The 27,697-nt window shown below is 37.4% G+C and overlaps 1 protein-coding gene across 1 annotated transcript in view; it reads left to right on the forward strand.

Moving 5' to 3' along the window:
• The window catches only part of LOC136260080 (hemicentin-1-like), an 85,911-nt gene that overhangs the window by 5,861 nt on the left and 52,353 nt on the right, over positions 1-27,697 (forward strand). Inside the window, exons 2-15 of the mRNA XM_066053697.1 lie at positions 677-1,015; positions 2,649-3,035; positions 5,146-5,436; positions 8,313-8,651; positions 13,593-13,910; positions 13,963-14,286; positions 15,103-15,420; positions 15,473-15,796; positions 18,101-18,418; positions 18,471-18,794; positions 21,848-22,165; positions 22,218-22,541; positions 23,796-24,113; positions 24,166-24,489. Coding sequence (XP_065909769.1) covers positions 677-1,015; positions 2,649-3,035; positions 5,146-5,436; positions 8,313-8,651; positions 13,593-13,910; positions 13,963-14,286; positions 15,103-15,420; positions 15,473-15,796; positions 18,101-18,418; positions 18,471-18,794; positions 21,848-22,165; positions 22,218-22,541; positions 23,796-24,113; positions 24,166-24,489 — 4,566 coding nt within the window. The remainder of the gene's footprint in view (positions 1-676; positions 1,016-2,648; positions 3,036-5,145; positions 5,437-8,312; positions 8,652-13,592; positions 13,911-13,962; positions 14,287-15,102; positions 15,421-15,472; positions 15,797-18,100; positions 18,419-18,470; positions 18,795-21,847; positions 22,166-22,217; positions 22,542-23,795; positions 24,114-24,165; positions 24,490-27,697) is intronic.

Below are 27,697 nucleotides of genomic sequence, written 5' to 3' on the forward strand. Positions count from 1 at the left end.
TCACCTAGTGGAAGCAGACAGCATAACACATAGAGACACATATAGCTAGTAATCTGTAAGTGATGGTTATATCTCACTGTGGTATAGGAGCCATGAATCCACTGATACAAATGACGATCAAACAATATAACTATACAAATATGCATAGCATGAATTCATTTTGCATAACACAAGTGATAAATTACTGGAGCTCTATATCTTTAAACACTGCATACCAAAGCTATAGCAGTATAAGGTCATGCTAAGTTTTGCATTTAATGTTGGAATGTCTGAAAAACTTCATATGGACATGGATATTTACATGCATGTTCTATTAGAGTATACCTGACTGCTCTATTAGAGAATATACCTGACTGCTCTATTAGAGTATATCGATCTTTTAACAAGTTTTGAAGAGGGCTCATGTTACCTCTGTAAATCCTTCCCTGAGAGATGAATGTAAGTTTTATCAATTGTTGTGCTGTGCCATTACACTATATTGCTCACTCATTTTGTCCTGCCACACTAAATGGTGTGTTAGGATCCTGCTTGCAGAAGTCTAAATTTTACAGGGGGGTTCCTGAACCCCCCTCCCTACGCCCCTGGCTCACTGTATATAATATATACCACAGGCACACAAGTGCTTTGTCTGACATATGTGAGGTGTCTCAATTATATATATTTTTTTATTTTATAGATATTACAATCACCATAGTCAGTACTCCAGCTGGTACACCAGTTAGTGGATCTACTAACACATTTGACTATCCCATATTGAGTAGTGTTACTTTGACATGTATGGTGACATCAAGTGATGGGTCAACACGTACAGTGACCAACTACCAGTGGAACACTACAGGATGTTACACTAACACTGATCATAATAGTGGTAATCCAACATGTTTTCCTACTGGTCAGGCTACACAAAGTGTAACTGGCACTGATCTAACTGCAGAGGATGCTGGTACTGTCACTTGTACTGTAACCATTGGCGGCATTAACTATAACAGTAGACCATTAACACTTCGTATATCAGGTAAGCACACGTGTGTGTGTGTGTGTGTGTGTGTGTGTGTCTGTGAGGCAGCATAGCCAAGTTCCAAGTTTGATTCCTGTTTATGCCAATCTGGTGTTGTTGTTTCCTTGAGCAAGAAACTTTACTCACATTGCTTCAGTATACCCAGTTGTATATTGGGGACCTGGTGGCCTGGTGTCATCTGGGAAAGCATCCCACCCAGCTGTAACATCAATGAGTATCTGGCGTTTACTGGGGAAGCTAATGCCCAACTGTCCTTGTCTGATTTAGCAGTGTTGGGGTCATTGTGGAACTTCAGGTTCCATGACCTCACTCCATGAGACTCTAACAGTCCTGCGGGTCACTTACCCTGCCCAAGAGGATTTACCTGCACAAGGCTCAAGTACCTGAGTGATGTACAGACATCCCAGTGCTAGTTTGCTGGGTGACAAATAATAGCTGCATTTTGCATGGCTGCCATATGCTTTCCTTTTTTTGCTTTGTGTGTGTGGGTGATTCCCGCACATTTCCCTTGCAAGCCAATAAGAAAAGCTTACATTAAGCATATACCATGCCTAATCACTGACTCAGGTACCTGCAATTGTTTATGCCTATCCACCCTCCTGGGGGTCCTCTCACCTGGCCTAAATTATATGGGTTGCAATTGGATTTGACTTGCTATTGGATTATTCAGCATTCCCAGTTGGGTAAGTAACTTCCACGGTGATTTCAAAAAATTTCAATGGAGATTTAAAGAGCAGCAGCACCTGTCTGATAAAGAAGGAACAAAACAACAAATCATCGATCAGCGTTTACAATATTATCAAACAGTCAATATGAATGAACCGGTGAAAGCCCCACTGACTCCAGTACTTCTGATATACAAGTGTTATGTCCCGCTAAACGATTGAAAGGTCTTACAGCTGTCCTTCAACACATCACAGAAGAACATGCCACACCCTTAACTCCCCTACAGAAAATAAACAAAGAAATAACATCTTACCTGGATCATCCATTGCTTAAACCTGATCCCCTTGTCCCCTTGTGTGGTGGAGTGATGAAAATGATTCCCAAATCTGGCCAATTTGGCCAAAAGGTATCTTTGCATTTGCGGTACAAGTGTATCTTTTGAAAGAGCCTTTAGTAGTACTGGTCACATAAACAATAATCCGATACTCATATTGATGCACTTCTCAGAGAGCCATTAGATACCAGTGTTTCTACCTGCATCATGGTGAATATTACATCTGTTGGTTTCCAACATTAACTCATTTTAAGCGCTTTAAACTTCATTTAAGAAATCATTTACTTCCAGAAAACATAGTGTTTTTGTCTAAAAACAGTACTAAACTAACTAGTAGTAAACAATGCAGTAGTACAAGCAAACAATGTAGTGTGTGAAAAAGATATAAAGTAAGTTTAACTCAATTAACCATTTTTGTAATTGTATCCTACTTTTGCCAATGAAAAGAACATGTGAGCTGACAATAATCGTGATAATCACAATGTTTTAGGGTCACAATAAACGTGAGTGAAAATTTGATAATCGCCCATCACTACTGTTCAGGGAAATTTTGGTGGGTCTTATAATACTCAGGTTATCCATTACCCTTAGTGTATATACTCTTAGTGTATGCATATGTGTAACAATTAGGTATTGCAGTGACTGGAGTGTTGATTGGCAATAGTGACATTGTTACTGGTAATCTCCTCACTGACTACTCATTCATTACTGGTACTGATAATGGTCTGGTTGCTCGTTGTGTGTCTGGACTGGGACCTACTGGTACAGATGATAATACTGACCTGGGTATATGGTACTTTAATGGAGCACGGTTACCTTATGGACTATGTGAAGATCCTGTTGCTAATGTGATTCAGTCACGTATTGCTACTCTGATGAATTTTATTGGAGTGATCAATTTATGGCAGTGTGAACCAACCTTGAATATTACTGCAGAAGGTGTTTACACATGTATCATAATGGACAGTTCAATGATGAACCAAACAACAAGACTGGGTGTGTACTTTAGTGGAAGAAGTGAGTCACTTGATATTTAGTAACCGTAATACTGTAACTATATGCACTAATATGTGAGTGGTAAGTTGGCTGCTAGTATTGACATAAAAATTGTCAGCCCATGTTAATGCAGTAGCTGTCACTCTTTTGTTTGTGCATGCATGTGTGAATTTTTTGGATAAAGTTTACTTCATAAAAGTGTGGTAAAGAAAACAGGAATGGACGAAGCTTAGACTTAACTATAATAAGGCTTATGATTCTTTTAATTTTATTAGACTATGGTATGCACAGTATGCTTTGAAGTTTGGTCGTTAATGAGGTATTTAGAATCCGATAGATACCTGCGGATAGGTATCTAGATACCCATGACAAAATTTTTACACTTATTACTGGACAGACAGGGTTACTGATATGTCCAGGGGAACAGCCCAGAATAAGTTCAAAAATCACCTTTTAAGTACATAGTTTGGCTAAAACAACCAATCAACGGTGGGAAGATTAGTGACTGTTTCAACAGGTAGGTTATTCCAGCCATTTATTGTTCTGATTCTGTACCTTATACACACACAGTATGGTATGAATAGCTGTACTTAAAAGCCATGCAAAAATTACTGTCATTCATCTTCATTCATTATATAATTCCATTTGTGACCTGTGAGAATGCTAAAACAGTAAATGTATCTAATAATCAACCCGTTTTGTTTACAAGAATTTACAAATTTTAGTTTGGATTAAATGTAGAAGGAATATTCCAGCTGTGTGACTTCTTAGGCACTTGCTAGACTACAAGTTGTCTGAGAGTCAAGTCACCAATGGACCTTGGCATTCAATAGAATTTTAATGTTGTTTTCAGCAGCCTTCTGAAAAGCCTCTAGTGGTTTGTGGATTCCAACTCTTAACAATCAAAATCCGCAGAAAAATAAAACAGATCAGCTGGTAACTTGATCCCCAGACAACTTGCAATCTAAACAAGTGTCTACAGGAGTCACCAGAATGAGATCTCAAATTTTTACCTGCCTAGACTGCTGTCTGTGGCTCAAGTCACCACCTGGTCTGGGATTTTTTCTGCATTCAGCATAGCTTTCAGGTTCAGGTTTCTGACTCCCTGTGGCACAGGCTAATTTGTTGCCTCCCTGAGGGATAGTTGGCCAATGATATATAAACAGAGTGATTTCCCATAGACTAAGAGTTCATCATTACATATTACTCCTTGGTCAAATCATGTTTTGTTCTGTCTTCACTATGCAAGATGTGTCACTGCTCTTCAACCTGTCAATAATACAGCCATAACTGAAATTAAATGTCCTCCAGTATAGCTATGACATCTCTAGTTTCATTGAACCCTCCTAAAATGTAATAGTTCTACTTATACTTGTTAGTTCACATTTTGTAACATACTTGATAACTGGTGAACCACCACATACAGCAACAAATGCCAACAAACAAAAGTACCAGACACAATGTAAGAATTAATTGTGAAACTGAGAATGCATCCTGACTGACTGTCAATTGCTGAAATGCAAAGCGACTACAGCTTGATAGTAGTTATTGACAAACTCTTCCAACAAGTTTCTATAGATTTGTTTTCATTGAAACGATTTTTTTGCTAACTGACTGCCAACTAATTGATGTCTTACGACATACTCAACTATAGTTAAAGCTACAGGCGTCATTTTTTTCAATGTTTGACATCATTTCAGCCTGAGATACCAACTGCAGCAGCTACAATGCATGCATCATCAGCACAAGTAGGTATATGGGCATTTCTTTACAAAGCTTCATGATCCTTACTATATAATAGAAGCACTACCATACTGTATGATTAAGAGTAATTTATCCAACATTTGAAAACTGAACCCATGATTCTATATCCCTATTCTAATAAAGTTGCTACTGGTATCAGTTTACAATTATATCTTTGAAGAGCCTTATATTTATGTAGTGATCCACAGCACAGTTAACAATGATCAGGTATTGTAACTTTAGATGGGAACATTCGTGACAGAAATCAAGGAGTCATATGTTAGTCTACACTGTGCACTAATATCTATGTTGCAACAAAAGTAAAATTTGTACAATATGGTATATAGCTGTCACAAATAAAATTAAAATTTCATTTCTTTCTACACAGCTGCTCCAGTGATGGACACTCCATCATCATCTACTGTAATAGCTTATGTTGGTTCTTCCATCACATTATCCTGTACCTCACAAGGTTCTCCCCCAGATATATTCACATGGAGGAAGGATAGTGGTCCAATAGTACAGTCCACTAGTATCACTACAGTGACTCATGATAGTACTAGTGCAGTGTTCCGTGCTGACTACTCCATTAATAATGTTGCTACAAGTGATAGTGGAACATACACTTGTACTGTGACTAATCCTATTGGAAGTGATAATAAGACCATCACTGTTGTTGGTATGTTTTATGTATTGGTATAGAGAGATTATGTTTACTGTTGCTGTAGCTAGTGTAAATATATGTATATTACGTATATATAATATAGGTATGCATGTATGCATGCACAATGCAAGTGCATGTCGCAGCTTGTGCACAGCATGTGTACACCCTGTACTCTATCATCTAAACTCATTTTTACATTCAATAATCAATAGTTGTTGTTTTTTTTATTAATAATTCATTTTAGAAATAAATTGTAAATACTGTTCATCAAATCAGTCAGAGAGGGGAAGCCTTCCCTCACACACTGCGAAAAGTTTGAATCCCATTCATTTATACACAGAGCCCTGTTGAATTGTTCCGATAGAATACATACCTTAGACAAATACTCTAATCGAAGAGTTATTTCTACTGTTCATATAACGGAGTGTTCAGTTAATTGATGGCCAGATAATGGAAGGAACACTGTGCATTTAGTCAGTGTGCAGTGTGTGTATCAGGACACACGATAGTGTGTCGTGCATACAAGTGTGTGATGTATAAGAACCAAGAAAATGCTGTAACCCCATTTTTACGCATCCATAGCTCAAAAGTGCTACAACATAAATCAACTGTTTTTGTGGTGGAAACCCCCTCAGGGTAGGGCACCAGCTATATCAAATTCAAGACATGTGCCTTCAAAGTCTATCTTATTTTATATTTCTTCTTAATCTTCTTTTTTTCTTTTCCACACTTTAGAAAAATCACAATAACTCACTTGTGCTTTAGTTCGATTTACTTCAAATTTGGAGGGCTGTATGAGCATAATCACAATTACAGTCCTATTTTATACAGATCAGACTAAGAACAAGGGAGCTATACAAGATTTTAAAAAAATACAAAAGTGATTTGTTGACATGCCTACAGGGTAATCTGCTTGATGGAATAACTTGAAAATCAGTCTGTACATGAAGTAACTATCATAATGCAAACTTTTTGTAGTTAGAAAGTACTGAGAGTATTAGCTGAGGAAATATAAATGAAAAATGTAACATGTGAAGGAAGCATGATATAAGGTACTCTAATAGAACAGTAACCAAGAAGTGAAAAAAAATATGCACAAAAAATATCAATAAGCATCTTGTCCAGGCTTCAAACCAGGTACCTCCACTCCTAAACCCTTCACCACTCTGTCACTGCTGTCAGTTGCTCATCTCACTTAATTTCTACCTTATAAATGTAAGCTATAGTATAGTACACCAGAATATAGTTTCATAGATCTATCAATGGAAATTCTAGATTGTTCTATGTGCATTGTATTAGGAATAAACATGTGCTCTATTAGTGTACAGACAAATGAGTCATGTGATTGAGATACTTTATTAGAATTTGAAGGATACATACTGATCAGACACAATTGCAAAAAAGTCAATAAATACATAGTTAACAAAGCTGAACTCTCTCACCCTGTAGAGACTTAAGCTATATAACAAGTGTTCAACTTTGCTGATCTCACTACAGGGTAACTTTTAATGTAACTGAACTCTCTATGGGATGTTGAAATGTAGTTGAACTTTCTGTAGGGTGATTTGTAACTGGTGATAGCTGAACTAAATACAAGGTGACTTGTAATTCAGCTACACTCTCTACAGGCAACTTGTAATGTAGCTGAACTTTCTACAGATGACTTGTAAGGTAGCTGAACTCTCTACAGGGTGACCTGTACCATTTCTCCAGACTGACGTTTAATGCAGCAAAACTGTGATCAGTAATGTAGTTTAACTTTCTCCAGGATTATACAGAGTGACTTATAACAGAGCTGAAGTGACTTGTACCATAGATGAATGCTTTAATAGAGTTTTTAATTATTTCTTAGCTGACTGCTCTATTATGGTGACTGCACTATTAGACTGAAATCTTGATCTCACACTGAACTCAATGGCTTTAAATTTGATTCTCCTCTACCACTTTCTAGGATGATTAATCCATCTGTGAACTGATTTTCAGCTCATTTCCCTGAAAAGTTTATCTGGTAGGTGCGGTAAGTAATTATCTTTTAATAGCAAAATCTTGATCGTGTTATTGTTACGCACTGTTTTTTGCACTGTATCTTCATGGTCTTTAACTTGATTTCTTCCAAGCCACAAAAGTTTCGAAGATTAACTTATCCATGTACTGATTTTCAGATTCTTGCTGACCTGTAGGCATGACAACATATTGGTGTTATTTTTGTGAATAATTATTGATAATTTCACAACCTTTAATCTAAACTTGGCACCAAGACTCACCTTTAATCCACCGTATGTGTGCCAAATTCCAAGGCAATCAAACAATGGATTTGCAATTTATAGCAGGTTTTGCAAATGTGCAAAAAGATAAGATGAAGAAGAATAGGAAGACAAAACAATGAAATTTAGCTAATTTTTGAGGTCTAATACCTTGGGAATGCTTGAAGCAATTTTGAAGGCAGCATGGAGACACATGTGTGTGAAAATTGTGTTATTGTTCTTCCTACACACCTGGTGTGACATGCCAGCTTCTTGAGCCACATGATACACTACTGTGTGTCTTGATCTGTTAAGTTGTTCTCAGTAGTTGGGAGTTATGCCCTCAGACCTCTGTAATTGTAACTCACTGCTGTTGCAGATGTCTTTTGATAATCCTGACTGTGTCCCCTAATTTTGTGACTATTAAGCACTCCACTCTAATATTTGAAGTTATATTTACTGGAGAATACAAAAGTGATGTATGTACTCCAGCATAGAAATTGTGATTTTAGGTTGAAATGAATTTATACAGCAACATTATAATTGAGACACTTTACGCATGCATCATTTCCATACATGTTAAACTAACCATGAACTGTAATGTAGCTATTTGCTTGTAGGTATATAGTTTCTCTCATATTTCTGTAGTTCGTTTAGTCACCATAGTCAGTAATCCAGCTGGTACACCAGTTAGTGGATCTACTAACACATTTGACTATCCTATATTGAGTAGTGTCACTCTGACATGTATGGTGACATCAAGTGATGGATCAACACCTGCAGTGACCAACTACCAGTGGAACACTACAGGATGCTATACTAACCCTGTTCATAATAGTGGTAATCCAGCTTGTTTCCCTACTGGACAGACAACACAAAATGTAACTGATAATGATCTAACTGCAGAGGATGCTGGTACAATCACTTGTACTGTAACCATTGGTGGTGTTGACTATACCAGTGGACCATTAACACTTCGTATATTAGGTAAGCTAGTGTATGTGTGATAATAGATTTAATGTTAAAACATAATATATTAAGCATAGTGATCATCAAGTAACAGAAGTACTGAATGGTGGAATTACAAAATTATAAAACTAAATATCAACCTTTGAATAGTCCACTGAATTAGCAGTATTGTGGTTGAGTACATTCAACCTTCATAGTCCCTCATGTGAGCTTTTACACTGATTTACTGTATCAACAAATTTTCTACTGACTGCCTTACTGACTGACTGACATACCTTCAGTTAAGTCAAACCATTGGGTGGCTGTTTGGTAGGTGTGTGGGTGCTTCCAGCTACAAGTAGACCTTTGTGTATGTGTAGGGCTTATCACTACCCACTCACCAGGAAGAAAAACAATTCTTGAATAACCAACAACCTATAGCTACTAAGGTGTTTATGTGTTTAATAGCTTAGAGAACATACAGTTTCCTAACAGAAATTATGGCACATTGTCACATTTGTACCAGGAAAGTACTCCACAGAAATCCCGACTATTTTGTTGTGTAATTAATTATTATTAAAATGACTGTGAAGAGTTGAAACTCACTTGAAGTACTTACCAGACAGCTCAAGGAACCAAACTGACATTGGAACCACTTTGTTTGTATGTTATAAGGTACGTAGAAGCTAAGGCAGATGGGGAGCTAGCAACAGTAGCAGAGTGGTAGTATCCTAGCTTCACTGCCAATAGGTCAGTGGTTCAATCCAATCTGCCTGTGACTTTTGTTATTTTTTGACAAATTCTAATTCTATAAAGAATATCATGAAAGACCTGTGCTATAAATTTCATTTTAGTCAGTTTTGATACCTGAATGGCATGGCCCATAATTTGACCTAATTCATCCCTACACATTCTTCAATTTGTAGACAACCTCTTGCTCTCCCCTCTACCCCCACCCCTATTAGAGCTCACCTGTACAGTCAACTTCGAGTAAAAAAACTATCAAAAATAGTGGGAAACTTAGCTACAGTGGATAATCTGGAAGGCAAGGAATTGGTATATATAAAACCACACAAAAACAGCCAAGCTGTGAAAAAATGGTGTAGCCTTAAAAGGCCTGGGTGAAATAAGTTGTGAAATCAAAGGTGGCAGCGATAAAATGGCTACAATGATGTTAATGCTAAAAGATTTTAATAATATGGCTGTGTGCCTTATTAAAATCTTTTAGCATTAACATCATTGCAGCCATTTCTTGACAGCCACCTTTGATTTCACAACTTTTTTCACCCAGGCCTTTCAAGGCCACACCATTTTTTCACATCTTGGCTATTTTTGAGTGCATTTCACTTCTTTTTGTATTTTATAAGCCCCAAAACTAGCCTATGGCTGACTTTGAGGTTTGTTTTTACCCACATTTCTTCTTTGCTATGCAGACACAATAGTAACCATTAGGGAAAGCACATTAGCTACCGTAAATTATCCCGTAATCTATATCACATGATTAGTCTGGTCTTCCTGGCCACGAGGTAATGATGACTGAAATGCCTCGCGGAATACAGTACGGATGTTCATACGACTGGTTAGTCTTTTATTTAGTCTATAGATTAGAATGGTAGTGAAGGAACACTTTCCTGAGCCTGTTTCGTCTCGAGGTTAGAGAACTGACTAGCTTTAATGTCACATTGGGTAGTAAAAGTTAGGTTAGGGTTAGGGTAAGAGTTAGGCAATCTTTATAATCTGTTAGGTTAGGGTTAGGGTAAGAGTTAGGCAATCATTTATAATCTGCTAGGTTAGGGTTAGGGTAAGAGTTAGGCAATCATTTATAATCTGCTAGGTTAGGGTTAGGGTAAGAGTTAGGCAATCATTTATAATCTGCTAGGTAGGGTTAGGATAAGAGTGTTAGACTTTTATAGCTAGAATTATTAAATGTTATACAAGTAGTCACAGTAGTGAAGCGGTAGTGCATGAGGCTTGAAATCAAGTGGTCGAAGGTTCGATTCCCGCTGTAGTTCACTTTTTTTTTTCGCTCGAGACTTTTCAGTTTTTTTCTAAGTTCAGTACAGTCTGAAAACGTTTTCAAGACGTTGTTTATAGATACCCACCATCGATTTCAGCTAGGAGGGGTATAAAAACGATGCACTGAAATTCACACTTGATGTAGCCTTGGAGCTGCAAGTCCGGAGTGAATGCACCCGGACGATGACGTATCACACAACGTGGGCTTGTGTGACGTCATCAGGTCACGTGAGATCACGTGAGCTTTAATTTCACGGAGTGCTAATGTGCTCTCCCTAACGCCTAGTGACACAATGATGACTATTGAAGACAGACTTATAAATGTATTGCATTGTATGATTTACTTCAATATTTGATTATTGTAATGCTCTAATAGAGTGCACATTTTTTGAGGATTTTTAATAGAACACTAGAACAACCTAGTACTTGTATTGGTAGATCTATGAAATTATAAACATTTACCAATAAGCAGATTTAACCTAGAAATTTCATTTATAAAGCAGAAATTAAGTGAGGTTGTCAGCAAAGATAGCAGTGGTTCAGTGATTTAGGATGCAGGTGTTAGGTATGGAGGTCCCTGGTTCGAACTCTGGTAAGCTTTTTCTCTCAATATTTTTTGTACACCTTTTTTACCTCATGGTGACTGCTCTATTAGAGTATCTCGATCTCGTGATTTTATACTTGTTTGGTTTTTGCTTTATAACTTTGTTGCTGTAACCCTATTGCTATTCAAACTATCAAAAGGCACTGCTACAATGATCAGCCTATCTACACACCAATTTTCAAGTTATTCCTATATAGTGGATCCTCAGTTATCTGAACAGTTTTGTTCTTATAGTTAGCCAAAAGTATTCAGATAAGTGAACTTGTTTGGATAACTGAAGTCCATTGATTTATATACAGAGCTTCATTGAACTACTTTAATAGAACAGTCATTTACTCTAATAGAATACACACGGATGACAAAATACTCTAATAGAACAGTCACATTTGGCATTTGGATAATCGAGGTGTTCGGATAACTGAGGTTCGGATAAACGAGGATCCACTGTACTCGGTTTACCCTGTAGCCATGACAGAAGTTTGATTTTTTTTAACACTCATATAAATCCTTGAATATTCCTCAGATTCACAGCAAACTTGGTGGGTGAATCCACCATTACACGCTCTTCATTTGTGCCAAAGATCATGGCAATCGAGTTATACGTTTACGTTTTATAGCAATTTTTACAAAGTGTGCAAAAATAAATCAACCCGTACAGCATAAGAAGAAAAACGAAGAAATTAAAATGAAACTTTGAATGTCCATATCTCACAAATGGCTGTTGCGAATTTAATCAAATTTGCTGCATGGTCTACCCTACCTGGTGGACAGCTATAGTGCAGAAATGGTGTGCTTTGGAGAAGAGGCCATGGAGCTATGCACACATGAAAATGCTTTTCTTTCTTCTTGTCAATATACTCACAGTGTGATGCGCTGGATTTCTTGGCCGCACGACACACTACCATGTGTCTTGATATGTGAAAATTTAGTACTTGTAGCTTCAACCATTGTCAAACTACAGCACGCTGAATACTATGTTTAAATAGGTAATAAGACTGGTTAATCCAGAGACTGTCACAAATTTCTAATTTTACTTCTTTGTAACATGATTTAGCACTGATGAACCATGCATACCACATCAAAGGAAAAATGACACCAGTCACATAATATGAACCACTGAAACATGCATCCCAATTATCAATTACAGTATACCCTCGTTTATCTGAAATTGTAAATAACTGTTTTATTAGAGTATTTTGAGTATAGGTGTATGTTCTATTAGATATTTCAACAGAGCTCTGTATATAAATGTATGGGCTTCAGTTATGCGAACAATTCACTTATATAAACACTTATCATTGCTTGCATTAAAACAAATTAAAGGGGTTCAGATAACCAAGGGTTCACTGTGCTGAAAACCGATGTAGCCCTTCCACTTCGTTTTCAGCTATTTTACATGTATAACAACATGAGAAATGCCTCTGCGATCAATCTTGTCACACTAAAAAAATTGTAACTAACACATGCCCCACTGAGAGGTGAAGTTGCCATTCTGTTTCATTTTCAGGTATTTTCTACCTGTTACAAATGAAGAATAGTACAAGAAGCACTTCTGTAGTTAATCTTTTCACTCACTGCAGAAGTTATGGATGATTCTTGTGATTTAGTACTGTAGAAACCATAAAATCCTACCCACAATTTAACACCCATGCAGTAATGGAGAAAGAAGTGGAATGCAAGGGAGTAAGTCCATGATGCATGCATGCACAGTAGTTGCTGTGGTAAGACATCTCTGGCCAAAGTGACTTAAAATAGTTACAAAATCAAGCCCGTAGCATTACTCATAGTTGAGGTATGCTGGGTTGAAGGCATCAGGCAGTCAGTTAGTAGAACGTTCAGTTAAATTTTTTTTGATTTCATAGAAACTTGTTGAAAGCGTCTGTGCTTACTCTGAAGAGATTTATGGGCTTGGTTAATCCTAACAAATACTGCCAAGCTGTTTGTGTGATACGGTAGGTAAGCCCAACTTTCATGATCCCTACTATACAGTACAATATACTACCATACTGTATGATATTGCATCAGTAGTGGCCTTGCAAATGCATGCATTCATAAATTTAAGTGAAAAGTTTCTACGAAGGAATTGAGACTGTACTTCAGACTTGCTACTACATTTGTATTCAAGGCATCAAATGACCAGTCAGTTGGGAGGTCAGTCTGAAGAAAGACAATTGACAAGTTTGTAAATTTTGGAATCTGAAAAGGTTTGAGAATGCTGTACCTTGATTTTATTGAACTAACACCACTGAAAGATGACAATACGCTTTAAAGTATTTGTTAATGGGAACTCTAATATATTAACCTTTTATAAAGATTTCATTATACACTTCTGTGTTTGTTTACACTTGATGCCACTATAGTGCCCACTCCTAATGTAACTGTCACTGCTCCTAACACTCAGATAGTTGGTCAGTCACTAACACTGGAGTGTAGTGTGACTACTGTGAGAGGTATCATCAGTAGAGTGGATATTATATGGAGTAGTGATGGTACACAACTTGAGAGAATGGAGGGAGTCAATGTTAGCTCCACAACAGATAACTCAGTAGTGTACACAGACACTTACAACATCTCACAATTGAACACAACTGATGATGGTAGAGAGTACCGGTGTGAGGTAGTGATCAACACTAGTCCACCAGTAATGGCTAATGATAGTGTTACACTGGATGTGATGGGTTAGTGTGTATTGTTCAATGTTCCTTTGCTATGTATTCATTTCCTCCACAGTTCCTCCTCCTACAGTTACCATATCACCATCTGGTCCAATACAAGGAGCTATGGTGGGTAATCCCCAAATGATGGAGTGTAGAGTGAGTACAGTTAGTGGAGTAAAGTTCAATTCAGTAATGATCAGTTGGATGGGACCTGGAGGAGACACTATTGCAAACGATAGTAGAGTAACCATCAGTCCAACCAGTAGTAGTGGTAACAATTACACTAGTAGTATCCAGTTTACCTACCTGATGGAGGGAGAAAATGGTACATTTATATGTAATGTGACTATATTGGATATTATTAGAATGGCATCAGTTGTGTTGGAGATACTAACTAGTAAGTAGCATTTCTCCAAATAGTATGTGTGTATACACAGTAAATTCAAATGGATCAATTCAACCTCCATGGGTAAATTTAACCTACAAATTTTTTTGTTAAAATGACTATCTAAAAGTGGTTATAACTAGGGTAGGATTTTGGACTAAATTGGTCAAAATAACTAGGGTAGGTCAATATAACTGTTCACTTAGGATGTAGGAAATAACATATTTGGGTAATTTCAGGGTGTATGGTCAAGTCTACTATGGCACAGATTAGATGACCAGCTACATGGTTAAATTTACAGTACACTAGCCATTATAACATTTGTGTTACATCCCACAATCAAAAGTGAACATGGAGAACATAGGTTTTATATACAATTTGAAACTTCTATAAGATCAGGTATGTTTAAAGTATTAAGATGCAGTATGTAACAACTATTGCGAATATGTGTCACACATAGATTAATGTATGTTATTACTAATGATGACTGACTTGTTAATTAATGTAAACAAACAAACAAATAAACAAATATTTTGTGACGTGAGTTAATTTTACCACAGATGGTTAAAATAACCATGATGGTAAGGTTATTTCAAAAACTTGGCTAGAGGTTGAAGAGACTTTAGGGCATCTGGGTAATATAAACTATATCATCTTACAAAGTTAAAATAACCAAGTACATCCTTGGGTCATTACTACCAAAAAATCGGTCATTTGAATTGCAGGTAAAACAACCCAAAAATTTGGGTCATTTGTACCCATTTGAATTTACAGTGTACTAAACGATTCTGTTATGTATTTACTTTCATGTAATATACCAATACACAGTACCCATTCCCAGTATGACTGTCACTGTCCCCAACACTCAGACAGTTAGTCAGTCACTAACACTGGAGTGCAGTGTGACTACTGTGAGAGGTATCACCAGCAGAGTGGATATTATATGGAGTAGTGATGGTAGAGAACTTGAGAGGATGGAGGGAGTCAATGCTTGCTCCACAATAGACAACTCAGTAGTGTGCACAGACATTTACAACATCTCACAATTGAACACAATTGATGATGGTAGAGAGTACCAGTGTGAGGTGGTGATCAACACCAGTCCACCAGCAATGGCTAATGATAGTGTTACACTGGATTTGATGGGTTAGTGTGTATTGTTCAATGTTCCTTTGCGATGTATTCATTTCCTCCACAGTTCCTCCTCCTACAGTTACTATATCACCATCTGATCCAATACAAGGAGCTATGGTGGGTAATCCCCAAATGATGGAGTGTAGAGTGAGTACAGTTAGTGGAGTGGAGTCCAGTTCAGTAATGATCAGTTGGATGGGACCTGGAGGAGACACTATTACAAATAATAGTAGAGTGGCTATCAGTCCAACCAGTAATAGTGGTAACAATTACACTAGTAGTATTCAGTTTATGTACCTGATGGAGGGAGATAATGGAACATATACATGTAATGTGATGATACTGGAAACTAGTGTATCAGCATCAGTTGTATTGGGGATGCTTACTAGTAAGTGCTAATAAGGAAAATTCAAGTGTTTAAAGAAGGGAGATCAACACTTGACATCATGACAATCACAACTCCTATATATAGCTATAATATAACTGAAATAAATTTGCAGATCCCCTTTGTCTCAGCACCTTTTATTGTACTACATAACTTATAAGTTTCCAATTTTATTTATACTTGTTTGTTATATAGGTTTTTGTAAAACGACTCATCACCACATTAGAGGAAATAACAGCACCAGCTATAATTGCACAAGAAATGTATGCCTCAAATACCAAATTTCACTTAGTTCTCAGTTATGTTCTGCCCATTACACAATCTTACATACTTAGATCAATCAAAGTTGCTATTGTTCTGCCAGCCAGATACCTAGCCAGGGCTATTGTTCTGGTAGATTATCAAAACCTTTATACAGACATTACTTTGCATAGTAGGCTAATCTTAGATAGGTTATGATTAGAGTTGGTTCAGATTTGATTTCTTCTTCACCAGATGTAAGTTTCCTCTCCCTCTAAATGTACTAGTACAATAAAAATTTTAAAATGAAGTAGAGTTCCAGTGATAAAAAGTAGTGAAACAAGAGAGGATGGTAGCTAGAGAAAGACCCCTACTTGACATTATAGCAATGTGGAAAAAGTAGTGAAGCAAGAGATGATGGTAGCTATGAGAGAAAATCCCTACTTTACATGTAGGAAAATCTCTAATTTGGCATGTTTTCGCCATCTTTTCAATGCAAAAGTAGGGAGATTTCCACATTGCTACAATGGTAAGTGAGGATTTTCCCTCACTGCTGCCATCATCACTTGTTTCACTACTTTTTCGCTAGCACCCTACTCCATTTAAAGTATATTTTCTTAGTTTGTTAACTTTTTTTTGCTAGAGCATAGCCGTAAATACACATGTTGTTGTGACTGCTGTATTACAGTATTTCAATCTCACTAAGCAGTAGATTAAGTTGGCGCATGGTACAATACCTTGTTTTCTATGGAGCTAGATCAGTAAAGGCGTGGCCTCAGCACTGATTATTAGAGGTGTCCTGGTGTGTTCTGATTGTGCGTGGTGCAATCATTTATAAGCCCAGCTTAGCTGTTACCCAGGATACTTCAGTCCGCTAAGCACCCCAAATAGTTTTGTAGCATCTAAACGTGGTTTTTCAAGAAAAATGTAACCACATTTAAATTGAAGATAAAAGGAATAGCAATGCACAGAAGGAAAACATTTGTTGGAACCACAAAAGGCGTGTCCCAACCATGAGTTTGTTGTTGCGGCATAAAGTGGTGGCAGTGCACTGCTTTGTTTGGCCTCTAGCCTTGTGACTGTGGTCAGGAAGGCAGTGAGGTAGTGGAGCAGGCAGACCACATTTTGGGTTTTGTCATAGATTTCTGTATCCAGATGTGTTTTAATGCTGTATTTAATGTTGAATGGAGTGAGGCTATTCCATAAAGGTAATTTTTGTTGCGTATGATATTTCTATGATGGTTATTAGATGTGGAAATTTTAGTGGCACACACCACTTTACCCTACTAAAACAGTAAAACAGTATTACTGTACTGTTTGATACTTCCATACTGTTTGATATGTGGAAGCTGGCAGTGGAGGTCAGTGGGTAGGAACACTAAGTACAATTTGGGAGTCCCTGGTTGAAATCCCACTGTCTTTTCAAGCAAATAGTTTGAGTATTATCCTTGTAGCTGTAGGAACAATGGCAATAGGAGAAAACAATATAAGAAGAGCCCCTGCAACCAATTCTCTTACTTTTACTGTTGGAGGCATGGTTTGACAATTCACATTGTATTCTTATGTGATGATAAACAGTACATGTAGCTATTGAAACACTACCCATGAAATGACACCTTTGCACTACAAGCAAAAAAGTGGGACAAGGTAAAGGGAAAAATGAAGTTCATAATACATGACAAAATGAAGTCCATGATACAGGCATTGTGCCCCCAATAGTAGACCAAAGGCATGTGTCAGGCTCCAACCAAACAATCCATAGCATTACGTATGCTTGACTGTACACATCATCTAGGAGTTAGCAGATTAGTCAGTCCATAAAAGATAATTTAATAAATTTTCTAAAATTTCATAGCACCTCATTGGAAGAATTTTGGGTCCCTTTGAAATCAGACTTGGACTTGACTATACATAACTAATACTGCCAAGTTGTCATAAAGGAAAGGTGAGGTTGATTTGTGGTTGATAGTATTTGCTGAGAAACCGTTAACCTTCAAGATTCTTGCTATGCAACCCTAACTACATTGCTGTATGATATGTGTATGGTTTCTTATGTACTTTCTACAGTACCCTCTCCCAATGTGACCATTACTGCTCCCAACACTCAGATAGTTAGTCAGTCACTAACACTGGAGTGTAGTGTGACTACTGTGAGAGGTATCACCAGTAGAGTGGATATTATATGGAGTAGTGATGGTACACAACTTGAGAGGATGGAGGGAGTCAATGTTATCTCCACAACAGGCAACTCAGTAGTGTACACAGACACTTACAACATCTCACAATTGAACACAACTAATGATGGTAGAGAGTACCAGTGTGAGGTGGTGATCAACACTAGTCCACCAGTAATGGCTGATGATAGTGTTACACTAGATGTGATGGGTTAGTGTGTATTGTTCAATGTTCCTTTGCTATGTATTAATTTCCTCCACAGTTCCTCCTCCTACAGTTACGATATCACCATCTGATCCAATACAAGGAGCTATGGTGGGTAATCCCCAAATGATGGAGTGTAGAGTGAGTACAGTTAGTGGAGTGGAGTCCAGTTCAGTAATGATCAGTTGGATGGGACCTGGAGGAGACACTATTACAAATGATAGTAGAGTGACCATCAGTCCAACCAGTAGTAGTGGTAAAAATTACACTAGTAGTATCCAGTTTATGTACCTGATGGAAGGAGATAATGGTACATACATGTGTAATGTATCAATACTAACTACTAGTGGATTAGTATCAGTTGAACTGGAAACACTTGATGGTAAGCCGTCTCTTTGTGTAATACTAACAATAAAATTTTTAATTAAAGTGTTGTCAGTAAGACAGACTGAATATAATATGTTATAACCACTTCAAATCATGTGCAGACCAAGCTGAAATGTATGCCTCAGGTTTGTTCATATTGTTTCTGGCTGAGTACAGAGTGCCAATAGTGCTAAATTATGCATAATAGTGAATTGCTTTAAAACTATTTTAATGACACTGCTTTTTAAATTGTTCGTATTATCACTAATAAATAATGATTAGCTCATGTTGGCTTCAAATCACAAAGGTCAATATGATATCATACAGTACGATAACTGTATAGTAGGAACCACAAAGGAGTAGGCGTGGTCCACGAAATAACATCACCCATAAACCAGACTCAATTTTCTCTGATGACGATGAGGCAGTATTGGTTAGGTAAAACTAAACCCAAACAAGCTTTCAGATCAAGCAGAAATGCTTTCAACAAGTTGCTACAGACTTTTTAAAATAAATTATTTAACAGAATTTTCTACTGACTGACTGAGTGACTGACTGGCTGGCTGCCTGATGCCTTCAAACAAGCGTAACTCAATAACAGCTAAGGCTACGAACTTGATTTTTTCACTGTTCGACGTTGTTTCGGCCCGAGAGGTGCCTTTTGGCATACCGCTGTACGTACAATGCATTCTTCATAGACTTACCAGTGTCCTCCTTTGTGTCCCGTTCATCTTCGCTGACAGCAAAAAGTGTTGATTTGGTGATAGTACATGATGGCTTCCCTTCGTAATAGAAATCGTCCGTATTTTTCATAGTGACTATTTTGATTGCTGAGGTGCTTTTCGAACAGTTCTCAATTTGTACTGCTGTGTAACGGGTTGAACATAGCTAACAACAAAGCATAATGGATACTTCACTTTTCAGATGATAATTGATATAACTGGGGCGCATGGCACCATTTCTTTCGGTATGCATAGATTGCAGAGATGCTTTTTGAACAGTTCTAGATCTGAAATGCTGTGTAACGGTTGAACATAGCTGACAACGAAGCATAATGGATACTTCACTTTTCAGATGATAATTGATATAACTGGGGCGTATGGCTCCATTTCAGATGCGGTATGCGTGGGTTCACCAGTCATAATAATAATAATAATAATAAAAAGTTAACAAACAAGTACACAGAAAAATTTGGAATTTTCAACTAGAGTAGGGACAATAGCACATCGATAAAAGGTACTGAAACAAGCTGGAGTAGTGCACGATATTAAATCACAGTAAAACAATGAGAAGTGCTGTATCCCTACTGTGCTCAAGATACAAACACACAGTAGGGATATAACACTTCTTATTGTTTTAATGCGATTTAATACTGTGCACTACTCCAGCTTGTTTCAGTACTTTTTATCAATGTGCTATGGTCCCTACTCTAGTTGAAAATTCCAAATTTTTCTGTGTACTTGTTTAGTACATAAACATGAAACAAATCTGAATTCCATGATAGGTACCACAAATGAGTCGTAAATACATCCTCACAACCAGTTAGTTTATGACAAGTGTCTCCTGTCTCCTTGTTGTGTTGTCTAAAGGAATCTTGCTCTTTTGGATATAGCAGCTTTGAATTTGTATGGCATACACTTTTCTCTTCTTGCTGATCACAAATGTGCATTACCACTGAAATCCACTTCAGACACATGTTTCAAACACATGGGTTAAAGTATATTTTCAATATGTACTGCAGTGCATCTGTTCAGATTGCAGAGTTTGTTTAAATAATTGCAACATCAAATTTTGTTCAATTAAAAAATGTCACTCTAATGGATTGTGGTAAAATAGTCTACTTGAATAGTCACCTTTGCAATGCAGAGTTGTGATTCAGATAAATAATGTTACAGTGTAATACATAGCAATCTCAGCAATAGAAAAATAGTTATCTGCACAATAGGCATAAGTCCATTATGCTTTTGAGCAGTGCTCAAAAAACTCACCTATGATGTTTTTTAAGAAATGTCCAAAGTTATGCCACCATCTATGGCCAATATTTATGCGATGGAAGGGTGTTAAAGTTGGGGGTGCTTAGTGTGTAAGCACACCTAATATGCTACTTCTAGGGAGCCTGGGAGCATGCCCCCACAGAAATTAAAAAATCAAGAGATTGAATTTTAGTGATTTTAGCAGCTACTTATTTATTTTAATACATGCTTGACTATTACATAAGGGTGACTGCTCTATTAGAGTATCTTGATCTTTTCTGGAAACTTTGCAGTTCATATGATGACTATTGTGCAACACAGAGGGTGCTGAAATGCTGTTAAAAGGCTTCTTTTCTTTAGTTGCTTGCTATATTAGAGTATTTTCATGTGCATGATTGCTTTGTTAGAGTTAGAATTTCTGACTGCTCTATTAGAGTATGAGTATATTTTAACAGAATTGTGCAATCTGCAGATTTTCCCATTGCTAAAACTTTATAATCATCTTAAAATGCTAGCACAATCCCTGATTCACACACATGCATTAGAGTATATACATTAGCTACAGAAAGAGAGAGTGCTATTTCTGTTTTGAGATATTTTGTTAATGTACGCTAGTTACATATCAGTAATTTTAAGTAAAACACATTTTCCTTGTATCAATACTTATAGATATGATCCCTTAATGCTTTCATTTCTTATAGCTAGGCATTGTTCTATTTCAGATGGTGTTGAAAATGGAGTCATGTATGAATCACAAGTAGTACATAAATGGGTTGTACAAACCAAAAGAGAAGAAAATGTACAAAAATGAACAAATACAATAATAGATAAATTGTATCTAAAGTCAGGTTTTCCATGAAGAAATATGGTCCTAGATTAACACTTGGCATGACGCAGTACTCAACTAGTCAATTGGTTGCTTAGTCTATAAGATGATTCGATGGTTAACAACTTTTTTGAAATCTAGAGAAAAAGTGGACATTTAATTTAGACATAGTGTCTTAAGTTTAGTCAATAAACACTCAAATTACCATGATAGGTAGTAATGGATACATTGATACCTCTCCTAGTGTATTATGTATTTGCTTTTACATAGTATCCACTCCCAGTGTGACTATCACTGCTCCTAACACTCAGATAGTTAGTCAGTCACTAATACTGGAGTGTAGTGTGACTACTGTGAGAGGTATCACCAGTAGAGTGGATATTATATGGAGTAGTGATGGTACACAACTTGAGAGGATGGAGGGAGTCAGTGTTAGCTCCACAACAGACAACTCAGTAGTGTTTTCAGACACTTACAACATCTCACAACTGAACACAACTGATGATAGTAGAGAGTACCAGTGTGAGGTGGTGATCAACACTAGTCCACCAGTAATAGCTAATTATAGTGTTACACTAGATGTGATGGGTTAGTGTGTATTGTTCAATGTTCCTTTGCTATGTATTTATTTCCTCCACAGTTCCTCCTCCTACAGTTACCATATCACCATCTGGTCCAATACAAGGAGCTATGGTGGGTAATTCCCAAATAATCGAGTGCAGAGTAAGTACAGTTAGTGGAGTGGAATCCAGTTCAGTAATGATCAGTTGGATGGGACCTGGAGGAGACACTATTACAAATGATAGTAGAGTAACCATCAGTCCAACCAGTAGTAGTGGTAACAATTACACTAGTAGTCTTCAGTTTATGTACCTGATGGAGGGAGATAATGGAACATACATGTGTAATGTATCAATACTAACTACTAGTGGATTAGCATCAGTTGAACTGGAAACACTTGATGGTGAGTCATCTTTTGTGTAATACAAAATTCATAAAACCACAGTTAAAGAAAGTGCTGGCAGTAAGCACAACTAGTGATTTTTATTACACTCCTTTCTTAACTGCAGTGTTCTTGCTTACTAGTTATAATTTAAATTCCACGTTCATATTTTGTTAAGTGACATAACATTATGTGGCTTACAACAAGTTGTACCTCATTGGCTTGTACTCAGCGAGATAGAAGAATTAGACATAACTGTACAACCAGTGGTGTAGCAAAAACATTACCTTAAATGAAGACATTCTGTGAAGAAATAAAGACTATACTATATATTGCCGGTTTTACACTGTGCTTGTGTAGAGATAGGTCAGTTTGTTTGGACATTAACAACTTATAGACCTCAAATGGCTATGATGGATAAGAGGCAAAGAGATGATGGTATGTCAACATGGAAAATCCCTCTTTGGTGTTTGATCGTAATTTGTTCAGTAAAGAATTTCCTACCATAACTACTTATCTATGCTGTAATACCATCATAACTATTGTTTCACTACTTTCTGGTACATAGATTGTACTCATGTTTAAAGTTAATAAATTTTCAAGTACATTAGTTTGTTTAGTTCTTTGTTATATATAGCAATACTATGATGGATACGTGTGACTATTCTACTAGAATGCAGTAGTATGTGTCTGTGGTATTTGTAAAGGTATCTCAATCTCACGATTTGCAGCAAGTGAGGAGCTATCACACATGACAAATGTATATTAGCTAGTTGAATGAAGTAGGGATTTAATACCCACTAGTATAGCTGCAGGTGTATGTTTTCATTCTAAACGTGATATCAGTGTTGGAATCCATAAATGTGATACTCACAAATGTACACCTACGTAGTACAGGTGAAAGAAATGGGACACAAAGGAGGTCAATTGTGCATGCAGTGTAGTTACTGCTATAGGAGAAAAGGCATGTATCAGGTATAAGCGATGCCAATCAGTGAAGAAATCAAGCCTGTAGTGTTATTCTTTATTGAGTGAAGTCATCAGTTAGTAGTTGGTCAACTAGTCAGTTAAAAAATGGTTTATACTTATTGAAAGCATTATAGGTCACTTTGAAGGTACGTTTAGGATTGAGCCAAATATGTCATGAAGGAAAGGTAAGGCTAGTTTTTGGGTCATATTCTTAGCAGGAAAGTCATGATCCCTACTATATATACAATACTACCATCATACTGTAAGGTTAATATGTATTCGCTTTTATATAATACCACTATACAGTACCAGTTCCCAATGTGATTGTCTCAGTCCCCAACACTCGGATAGTCAGTCAGTCACTAACACTGGAGTGTAGTGTGACTACTGTGAGAGGTATCATCAGTAGAGTGGATATTATATGGAGTAGTGATGGTACACAACTGGAGAGGATGGAGGGAGTTAACGTTAGCTCCACAACAGACAACTCAGTAGTGTACACAGACACTTACAACATCTCACAGTTGAACACAACTGATGATGGTAGAGAGTACCAGTGTGAGGTGATGATCTACACTAGTCCACCAGTAATGGCTAATTATAGTGTTACACTGGATGTGATGGGTTAGTTTGTATTGTTCAATGTTCCTTTGCTATGTATTCATTTCCTCCACAGTTCCTCCTCCTACAGTTACTATATCACCATCTGGTCCAATACAAGGAGCTATGGTGGGTAATCCCCAAATGATGGAGTGTAGAGTGAGTACAGTTAGTGGAGTGGAGTCCAGTTCAGTAATGATCAGTTGGATGGGACCTGGAGGAGACACTATTACAAATGATAGTAGAGTGACCATCAGTCCAACCAGTAGTAGTGGTAACAATTACACTAGCAGTCTTCAGTTTATGTACCTGATGGAGGGAGATAATGGAACATACATGTGTAATGTATCAATACTAACTACTAGTGGATTAGCATCAGTTGAACTGGAAATGCTTGATGGTAAGTCATCGTTTGTGTAAAGCTGAATTTTAAAATAATATATATATATATATATATATATATCTAATCCAAAACAGCCAAGCTGTAAAAAAAGAGTGCGGCCCTGAGAAAGGCTATGGTGAAAAAAGATGTGAAATCCAAGGTGGCGGCCAAGAAATGGCTGTGATGGTAGGTTAATGGTAAAAATTTTAATAACGACAATTCAAATGAATTTTGTGCCAAGACCTAGCGGCACCAAATTCACCTGAATTGTTGTTATTAAAATTTTTACCATTAACCTACCATCACAGCCATTTCTTGGCCGCCACCTTGGATTTCACATCTTTTTTCACCATAGCCTTTCTCAGGGCCGCACTCTTTTTTTACAGCTTGGCTGTTTTGGATTAGATTTCACTTCTTTTTGTATTTGTATACCCCAAAGCCGGCCTATGGCCGGCTTTAGGGCTTTTTAACCTGTCATTTTTTCTTTACTACAGGAAGAAGAAAAGATGAAGCAGGATGATTTCTTTGTAGCTGACCTCTCTGCAAGGTGATCCTTCTAGCTGATCTCTCTACCGGATGACTTGTTTGTAGCTGAACTCTCTACAGGGTGATTTGTTTGTAGCTGAATTCTCTACAAGGTAATTTCTTCTAGCTGATCTTTCTACAGGGTGATTTGTTTGTAGCTGAATTCTCTACAGGCCAATTTGTTTGCAGCTGAACTCTCTACATGGTAGTTTCTTTGTAGCTGAACTCTCTACAATGGGACTTCTTCTAGCTGAACTCTCTACAGGGTGACTTGTTTCTAGCTGATCTCTCTACAGTGTAACTTGTTTCTAGCTGAACTCTCTACAGGGTGATTTGTTTGTAACTGAATTCTCTACAAGGTAACTTCTTCTAGCTGATCTTTCTACAGGGTGATTTGTTTGTCTCTACAGGGCAATTTGTTTGCAGCTGAACTCTCTACATGGTAGTTTCTTTGTAGCTGAACTCTCTACAATGTAACTTCTTCTAGCTGAACTCTCTACAGGGTGACTTGTTTCTAGCTGAACTCTCTACAGGGTGATTTGTTTCTAGCTGAGCTCTCTACAAGGTAACTTCTTCTAACTGATCTTTCTACAGGGTGATTTGTTTGTCTCTACAGGGAAATTTGTTTGCAGCTGAACTCTCTACATTGTAGTTTCTTTGTAGCTGAACTCTCTACAATGTAACTTCTTCTAGCTGAACTCTCCACAGGGTAACTTGTTTCTAGCTGAACTCTCTACAGGGTGATTTGTTTGTAGCTGAACTCTCTACAAGGTAACTTCTTCTAGATGATATTTCTACAGGATGATTTGTTTGTAGCTGAATTCTCTACAGGGCAATTTGTTTGCAGCTGAACTCTCTACATGGTAGTTTCTTTGTAGCTGAACTCTCTACAATGTAACTTCTTCTAGCTGAACTCTCTACAGGGTGACTTGTTTGTAGCTGAACCCTCCAGAGGGTGATTTGTTTGTAGCTGAACTCTCTACAAGGTAACTTCTTCTAGCTGATCTTTGTACAGGGTGATTTGTTTGTAGCTAAATTCTCTACAGGGCAATTTGTTTGCAGCTGAACTCTCTACATGGTAGTTTCTTTGTAGCTGAACTCTCTACAATGTAACTTCTTCTAGCTGAACTCTCTACAGGGTGACTTGTTTCTAGCTGAACCCTCCAGAGGGTGATTTGTTTGTAGCTGAACTCTCTACAAGGTAACTTCTTCTAGCTGATCTTTGTACAGGGTGATTTGTTTGTAGCTAAATTCTCTACAGGGCAATTTGTTTGCAGCTGAACTCTCTACATGGTAGTTTCTTTGTAGCTGAACTCTCTACAATGTAACTTCTTCTAGCTGAACTCTCTACAGGGTGACTTGTTTCTAGCTGAACTCTCTACAGGATGATTTGTTTCTAGCTGAACTCTCTACAAGGTAACTTCTTCTAGCTGATCTTTCTACAGGGTGATTTGTTTGTAGCTGAATTCTCTACAGGGCGATTTGTTTGCTGCTGAACTCTCTACATGGTAGTTTCTTTGTAGCTGAACTCTCTACAATGTAACTTCTTCTAGCTGAACTCTCTACGGGTGACTTGTTTCTAGCTGATCTCTCTACAGGGTGACTTGTTTGTAGCTGAACTCTCTACAGGGTGATTTGTTTGTAGCTGAACTCTCTACAATGTAACTTCTTCTAGATGATCTTTGTACAGGGTGATTTGTTTGTAGCTGAATTCTCTACAGGGAAATTTGTTTGCAGCTGAACTCTCTACATGGTAGTTTCTTTGTAGCTGAACTCTCTACAATGTAACTTCTTCTAGCTGAACTCTCTACAGGGTGACTTGTTTCTAGCTGATCTCTCTACAGGGTGACTTGTTTCTAGCTGAACTCTCTACAGGGTGATTTGTTTGTAACTGAACTCTCTACAAGGCAACTTCTTCTAGCTGATCTTTCTACAAGGTGATTTGTCTGTAGCTGAATTCTCTACAGGGCAATTTGTTTGCTGCTGAACTCTCTACATGGTAGTTTCTTTGAAGCTGAACTCTCTACAATGTAACTTCTTCTAGCTGAACTCTCTACAGGGTGACTTGTTTGTAGCTGAACTCTCTACAAGGTAACTTCTTCTAGCTGATCTTTCTACAGGGTGATTTGTTTGTAGCTAAATTCTCTACAGGGCAATTTGTTTGCAGCTGAACTCTCTACATGGTAGTTTCTTTGTAGCTGAACTCTCTACAATGTAACTTCTTCTAGCTGAACTCTCTACAGGGTGACTTGTTTCTAGCTGAACTCTCTACAGGATGATTTGTTTCTAGCTGAACTCTCTACAAGGTAACTTCTTCTAGCTGATCTTTCTACAGGGTGATTTGTTTGTAGCTGAATTCTCTACAGGGCGATTTGTTTGCTGCTGAACTCTCTACATGGTAGTTTCTTTGTAGCTGAACTCTCTACAATGTAACTTCTTCTAGCTGAACTCTCTACGGGTGACTTGTTTCTAGCTGATCTCTCTACAGGGTGACTTGTTTGTAGCTGAACTCTCTACAGGGTGATTTGTTTGTAGCTGAACTCTCTACAATGTAACTTCTTCTAGATGATCTTTGTACAGGGTGATTTGTTTGTAGCTGAATTCTCTACAGGGAAATTTGTTTGCAGCTGAACTCTCTACATGGTAGTTTCTTTGTAGCTGAACTCTCTACAATGTAACTTCTTCTAGCTGAACTCTCTAC

This window comes from Dysidea avara, chromosome 7 (assembly GCF_963678975.1).
Source record: "Dysidea avara chromosome 7, odDysAvar1.4, whole genome shotgun sequence".
Taxonomy (NCBI): Eukaryota; Metazoa; Porifera; class Demospongiae; order Dictyoceratida; family Dysideidae; genus Dysidea; species Dysidea avara.